We start from the raw sequence: 7,811 nt of genomic DNA, 5'->3' as shown, positions 1-7,811 counted from the left end.
ACATGCCTCCTTACCTTTCCTCTGGTAATCTCAAAGTCTCGCACACAAACCTACCTATCTCTCCCTCTCTCTCTCCCTCCCTCCATTTCTCCATCTGTGTCCTCTCCTTCCTAATTCCTGGCCTCATATGAAGTTCCGTTCCCCCACTCCACTCGCCCCTGCATTCTCCCAGAGTTTAGGGAGATACTATCCACCTAGGGAAATTAATTCAACATTTTCAGTGAAGTATTTTTATCTGCATGTTGGGCAGGCCGAGTTTTTGCGGAAGCGAAGGAAAAGGAAATAGTGTGTGAGAGGGGAACAGTGTAGATGAGGGGAGGGGGAATGGTGCAGATGAGGGGAGGGGGAATGGTGTGGATGAGGGGAGAGAATATGGTGTGAAAGATTAGGGGGGGATGTACTTATACTTATAACAGTACTTACAACTTCAGAGGGGGGAGTTATAACTGTTTAACTACTTATCCGGCACAATAACAATGTCCCTCGAGCTGCCATGAGGTGGTCGCGAGGATCGATTACATCTAACATAGGGAGGTTAGGTATATGCAATCCGGCTTGACTTCTCAGAAGGGTCAAACCGGAGGGGACAATGCCCTACGGGACAAGTATGACTGACCGTCTCCTCTCTTTTGGCCAGAGAGAAGACTCTCAAACACCTTCCAGCGAAGACTCCGACGGACTCCTTCACACACTATTTTTCCTGGAGTGACTTTAGTATGAATACTGGAGAGGGAGAAGGGAAGATGGAGGGGGGAGATGGAGGGGGGAGATGGAGGGGGGATACGGAGGGGGGAGATGGAGGGGGGATACGGAGGGGGGAGATGGAGGGGGGATACGGAGGGGGGAGATGGAGGGGGGTGATGGAGGGGGGGTAGGAAGAAGTCAGGGAGCATATATTTGATAATAAATAGCGAGGGTATAGGGGGGGAGGTGGAGAGGTTATGGGAAAAGGGTGTGAGGGGGGGGGAGGGGAGGGAGGACCCGGACACCGAGTCGTCCCGGGCACCGCCGGTTACCCAGCGTTTAACCTGTCCGAACACCTGATGAAAACCCAAACAAACCTAAAACCGGCTTCCTCGTTGCTAGACTGGTCAACCAGGCTGTTGGACGCGGCTGCTCGCAGCCTGACGTACGAGTCACAGCCTGGTGGATCAGGTATATAAACGGGTAAAAATAATAGTTCATGTTCCCTCTCAAACGCCCAGAAACGACCAATAGAACAACCAATAGAAGTAGCAGTTGTTTTACTCTTCCCATTTTCAATGTCTGGATTTAGTGAAGATGTAGGATAGTACTCCCAAGATGACCCGTTACAAGCAGCAACAGGCAGAAGGAACACTTACCACGATCATCTCGGAGGGCTCCAGAATAAGACACTCATTGGCTCGCCTGCCTCCACCTCCCGACCGCTTCCCGAAGCTGTGTGAAGAGAAACAAGAACACATTAAGAACACGTTAAGAACACGTTAAGAACATTCCAAATTATGTCTAAGATTTTGAGTTGAGTATGGGGGCCAGCTGGAGCTATATACGTGACACTGGAGCCAGGTGGTACCTATATACGTGACACTGGGGCCAGCTGGAGCTATATACGTGACACTGGAGCCAGCTGGTACCTATATACGTGACACTGGAGCCAGCTGGAGCTATATACGTGACACTGGAGCCAGCTGGTACCTATATACGTGACACTGGGGCCAGCTGGAGCTATATAAACCAGAGGCCCTGTTGGGCCACAGAGCCCATCCCCTCCGGTTAGTTGTCCTTGTTGGAGAATGAAGCCGGAATAGGGTAGAACAGTCGAGAATTCCAGGTTCGAGTCCCGGGCGGGACAGAAATGGTTGGGCTTGTTTCCTATCTAATGCCTCTGTTCACCTTATAGTAAATAGGTACCAGGGAGTTGGTCAACTGTTGTGGGTGGCATCCTGGGGAGAGTCAGTAGTTCGCCCTTGTGGGGCGTGGGGGGGGGGGGAAGTGTCCGACTTCTGGAACTGTTGGAACGTAGAAAAAAAGGAGTGACAAACTACTCTTTCTACCCAAATTCCATTTTCCTGAACCATCTTCATCCCCTCCAATCCTCTACCATCACTCCACTACCACCTTCCACTCCACTACCACCTACCACTCCACCACCACAACCACCTACATCCCCCTCAATGCCACTCCACCACCACAACCACCTACATCCCACTCAATGCCACTACCACCACCACCACAATCCACGCTACTGGAATGGCTGGCAACCTAACAGTCGGCTCCTGGAATTCAAGACCGCTGACCAGAGGCGTAATTCCACCCAGTCAGAGAATTGCTTAGTTAATTAAAACCATTTGAAACGTACGTCCATTGCCACCCAGCCCTCCACCGCCTGCCCGGCGGGAGGCCACAATGACCTCCACCAGCACCTCAGTTCACTCTGTTGTGTTCAACGTTTAAGTTCATCTTCTGCTGCTCTTCCTTGTAACACTCTACGACTGTCTAACTGAAGATTATAACAGCATTAACATCTTTGAGTTAAGTAACCCTCTTATAATTTGCTCGATACCTGTTTGATGGGGTTCTGGGAGTTGTTCTACTCCCCAAGCCCGGCCCGAGGCCAGGCTTGACTTGTGAGAACTTGGTCCACCAGGCTGTTGCTTGGAGCGGCCCGCAGGCCCACATACCCACCACAGTCCTGCTTCTTACCTGGAGACTGGTTCGAGAGTTGTTCTACTACACGAGGACATACATTACATATTTGCAACACTGAATGACCTCAACTGGAAAGAAGAACATCTGGAAGCGAAGAAGGAAGATCATGGATGATACGTCGAAGCTTGGGGTATAGGTCTGGTGGGTATACCTTGAGGTTATCTTGAGATAACCTCTCTTCGAACCCGGAATATAGATACATCTATACAACAAAATATTGCCGGAACAACCGCGGACATCTTCAAGAGAAAACTAGATCATTTTCTTCAAGGAGTGCCGGACCAACCGGGCTGTAGTGGGTATGTGGGCCTGCGGGCCGCTCCAAGCAACAGCCTGGTGGACCAAGCTCTCACAAGTCAAGCCTGGCTTCGGGCCGGGCTTGGGGAGTAGAAGAACTCCCAGAACCCCATCAAGCATGTTCTTGAACCCCATCAAGTTCTGGGGTTCAAGAACCCCAGAACTTGTATCAAGCAAGGAAACCGAATCAATATACTACAATATACTACAATATACTACAATATACTACAAGGCCAGACACAGCAGCAGGAAGCAGACGAGTAGCCAAGCCCAGAGGCACCTTACCCATCTTGTGCAGGTTTCGGGGATCAATGGTTCCGCGACACGGTCTCCGACCACGTCAAAAAAAGTCATTACGACTAAATAGCACTGGGAAGGGCTCAGGATAAGGATTTGGGATGGGACGGGGGGAAGGAACGGTGCCCAACCACTTGTGGACGGTCGGGGATTGAACGCCGACCTGCATGAAGGGAGACCGTCGCTCTACCGTCCAGCCCAAGTGGTTGGGCACCGGAAGGAGGAGAGCCAGTGAAGAACCTGCTCAAGTCGGCCAGGTAAACAAGTGAAGTACAGCGACTAGGGGTACTAATTGGCAGGTAAACAGGGGGTTGCACTCAGTCTCGTACACGCCCCCCCCTTCTCCCCCATTAACTCTGACGGAGAGAAATGTTTTGGTGGGGAAGCTAGTGGTGGTTGGGGGTAGTGGGGAGGCTAGTGGTGGACCAGTCCAGCAACCAGGAGGCCTGGTCGACGACCGGGCCGCAGGGACGTTGAGCCCTGAAATCATCGCAAGGTAAGGTGGGTGGTGGTGGTGAGGTGAGGGGCCTCGTAGCCTGGTGGATAGCGCGCAGGACTCGTAATTCTGTGGCGCGGGTTCGATTCCCGCACGAGGCAGAAACAAATGGGCAAAGTTTCTTTCACCCTGAATGCCCCTGTTACCTAGCAGTAAATAGGTACCTGGGAACTAGTCAGCTGTCACGGGCTGCTTCCTGGGGGTGGAGGCCTGGTCGAGGACCGGGCCGCGGGACACTAAAAAAAAAAGCCCCGAAATCATCTCAAGATAACCTCAAGAGGCACTAAAAACCTGTGGCCAGATTCACGAAGCAGTTACGCAAGCACTTACGAACCTGTCCATCTTTCCTCAATCTTTGGCGGCTTTGATTACAATTATTAAACAGTTAATGAGCTCCGAAACACCAGGAGGCTGTTTATAACAATAACAACAGTTGATTGGTAAGTTTTCATGCGTGTAAACTGTTTAATAAATGTAACCAAAGCCGTCAAAAATTGAGGAAAGATGTACACGTTCGTAAGTGCTTGCGTTACTGCTTCGTGAATGTAGCCCCCAGGTCTCCAACCCTGTCCATGAAGGACAGAACAAAATGCATATATAAAGAACAAATCCACAAGGGCCGTGACGAGGATTCGACTTGTTCATTTGATGCATCACATTAGTGTGATCTCTGTGTGTAATGTATATATATCTTCGACGTCTTCGCGTCTTGCAGGTCGGCGTTCGATCCCCGAGAACGAAAGTGGTTGGGCACCGTTCCATGATCTTTTTTCCTCCTAGGCAAGATAAGGTATCCTATCCCAGCTCCCATCCTTTTTTCATACTCCTTTGAAGGAACAAGTGACGTGATCAATCGGGCTGTGATTCATGCGTCAGACTGCGGCGTTTAACAGCCTGGTTGACCAAACGGAAACGCTTGATCAGAGACCGGGCCACGGGGACACAGCTCCTAGGAACCGCCTCAAGGTAACCTTTCAAGGCAGCTCCGAAGATCAAGACCGCCTCATGCACGCAGTCTGGCGTAACAATCACAGCCCGGTTGATCAAGTACACTTAAACTATATAGAACAGCCACTTAAGAATCTGCTGCACACCTTTTCAACGGGGCTATTCTGCCCTTGTAGCCATGCCTCCTGGTCACACCTAGCGCTATCTCAGTGTGCTGATTTAGAACCAGTCACTAATATTTTCATTTTGCTTTAAAAGTTATTCTGTGGAATATTTTTAATTTTGTTTCTCGCGAAGCCTGAGGCCAGCCCTCCCTGGAGACTGACTGGTTTTGCGTAAATTTTAAGCTAGGCGATGTGGGCGGTGACGGGGAGGGGCCTTGTGAGGGGGGGTTGTTGGGGGCGACGGAGGGGGGGCCTTGTGAGGGGGGTTGTTGGGGGCGACGGAGGGGGGGGGCCTTGTGAGGGGGGTTGTTGGGGGCGACGGGGAGGGGGGGCCTTGTGAGGGGGTTTGTTGGGGGCGACGGAGGGGGGCGGGGGCCTTGTGAGGGGGGTTGTTGGGGGCGACGGAAGGGGGGGCCTTGTGAGGGGGGTTGTTGGGGGCGACGGGGAGGGGGGGCCTTGTGAGGGGGGTTGTTGGGGGCGACGGAAGGGGGGTCCTTGTGAGGGGGGTTGTTGGGGGCGACGGAAGGGGGGTCCTTGTGAGGGGGGTTGTTGGGGGCGACGGGGAGGGGGGGGCCTTTTGGGGAAGGGGGGGCCGTTGTGGGGGGCACGTTAGGACACCAGAGTACTGCGGTGTCCTATGCAAATCACTGTTATTTTAAGAGTGAGAAAGAGACTTTCAGCATCATTCCTGTGGTACAGAGCCCAGCCTGCCACCCCCTGCAGGTGTGGAGTGGCAGAGGCCAACCTGCTACCCCATGCAGGTGTGGAGTGGCAGAGCCCAGCCTGCCACCCCATGCAGGTGTGGAGTGGCAGAGCCCAACCTGCTACCCCTTGCAGGTGTGGAGTGGCAGAGCCCAGCCTGCCACCCCCTGCAGGTGTGGAGTGGCAGAGCCCAGCCTGCCTGCCACCCCCTGCAGGTGTGGAGTGGCAGAGCCCAGCCTGCCACCCCCTGCAGGTGTGGAGTGGCAGAGCCCAGCCTGCCACCTCCTGCAGGTGTGGAGTGGCAGAGCCCAGCCTGCCACCCCCTGCAGGTGTGGAGTGGCAGAGCCCAGCCTGCCACCTCCTGCAGGTGTGGAGTGGCAGAGCCCAGCCTGCCACCCCATGCAGGTGTGGAGTGGTAGAGCCCAGCCTGCCACACCCTGCAGGTGTGGAGTGGCAGAGCCCAGCCTGCCACCCCCTGCAGGTGTGGAGTGGCAGAGCCCAGCCTTCCACCTCCTGCAGGTGTGGAGTGGCAGAGCCCAGCCTTCCACCTCCTGCAGGTGTGGAGTGGCAGAGCCCAGCCTGCCACACCCGCTGCAGGTGTGGAGTGGCAGAGCCCAGCCTTCCACCTCCTGCAGGTGTGGAGTGGCAGAGCCCAGCCTGCCACACCCCCTGCAGGTGTGGAGTGGCAGAGCCTCACCTCAGTGACTCACTGTGATGGTGAACCCCAGAAGTGGTCATTTCCTGTATCTGATTTCGAGGGTTGTTCTTCTATAGCCTTGTCTGTGTAATCTTTTCTGGTTATTGCCTAGTATATGAGGACGTTTAGTCTCCTTAGCCCGAAGCCCCACGTAGCCATCACAACCTGATTAATCCAGTAACGCCACTAGAATCCTGCTAACCGAGCTACTAGTCACCTGCTGCTACCTGAGGTTAGGCATCAGCAGCAGCAGTCAAGCAGGTACCAAGCAGGTATCAACATCTCCATTCCTTCTATGAGTTTTCCAGTGACTGACCCCAATTCTGATTTTACCTCTGCAAGGACGCCATATATTGAGCTGGATTTTGAATTTGCTTTGACATACAAGCACCCTAAGTCTTTATATGGTGTAGTGTACATCTGCTGCTCATTGTGTACTGATACACCGTTATCAAACTGTGTAGTGTTTTGGGGGTTGGGGGGGATGTCTTGTTCCCCTGATTTTAATATGTCATGGGGGAGCCCCCTGGTGTGGATTCTGCTCAGCATTCCTTAGACGGTATTGGTATAATCTTATTGCTTCTTGTCACACTTCTCTCACTTCCTACACCACTCTTCTCCCCTCACTACTCCTCCTCCTCCTCCTCCTCCCTCACTCCTCACCCCCCCCCCTCCATCATTCTGTGCACCTCTCTCATGGGCAGGCGATGAGTCACAATACCCTGGCTGAAGATATGGAGTCGAATTCACGAAGCTGTTACTCAAGCACTTACGAACCTGTCCATCTTTTCTCGATCTTTGGCGGCTTTGTTTACAATTATTAAACAGTTAATGAGCTCTGAAGCACCAGGAGGCTGTTTATAACAATAACAACAGTTGATTGGCAAGTTTTCATGCTTGTAAACGGTTTAATAAATGTAACCAAAGCCGTCAAAGATTGAGGAGAGATGTACACGTTCGTAAGTACTTGCGTTACTGCTTCGTGAATCATGCTCCTCAAAGAACGCATCAGAAAGTGAAGGGAAACTACGACGTTTCGGTCCGTCGTGGCCCGTTATCAACTCTGGTAACGGAGAGTGGATGTCAAATATACGAGGTAAGAAGGCAAGACGAGGAGCAAGTAAGAGAAAAAAAAGGCAAGAATAGGATGAATAGGCACATTTGCCCACTCTCCCTCCCTCCTACCCCTTCCCCACAACCCCCCTCCCCCCCCCACCCTCTCACTACAATGGCGTTCCTCTTTCTCACTCGAAGACCAGTGCTGTTTTCTCATTTCCCAGGGTCCACCTCCCCCTTCCCCCCCCTCCCTTCATCTTAACCCCAGTCCCCCCCCTCTCTAAGACCTTAGCCCCCCCCCCCCAGTTGACTTCACTGTAATCGGCTCTCCCCCCCCCCTTCCCCCCTCTCACCGCTCAAGATGAGAGAGGCCTTGATTGAAATTTAAATATCCGACACGGGAAAGAACACCTTAAAGCTGGACGACCATTCCATGTGGAAGGGGGGAGGGGGGGGGGGGAGG

General features: G+C 52.9%; 1 protein-coding gene across 17 annotated transcripts in view; it reads right to left on the bottom strand.

Moving 5' to 3' along the window:
* PDZ-GEF (PDZ domain-containing guanine nucleotide exchange factor) overlaps positions 1–7,811 on the bottom strand; it is a 291,343-nt gene that overhangs the window by 74,876 nt on the left and 208,656 nt on the right. For all 17 annotated transcript variants that reach the window (XM_069325829.1, XM_069325828.1, XM_069325827.1 and 14 more), the window contains one exon: positions 1,344–1,419. In XM_069325829.1, coding sequence (XP_069181930.1) covers positions 1,344–1,419 — 76 coding nt within the window. The remainder of the gene's footprint in view (positions 1–1,343; positions 1,420–7,811) is intronic.

Source organism: Procambarus clarkii, chromosome 17, assembly GCF_040958095.1.
Source record: "Procambarus clarkii isolate CNS0578487 chromosome 17, FALCON_Pclarkii_2.0, whole genome shotgun sequence".
Classification (NCBI taxonomy): Eukaryota; Metazoa; Arthropoda; class Malacostraca; order Decapoda; family Cambaridae; genus Procambarus; species Procambarus clarkii.
Note: the sequence above shows the minus strand (reverse complement) of the source record. Positions and strands in the feature narration are given on the sequence as shown.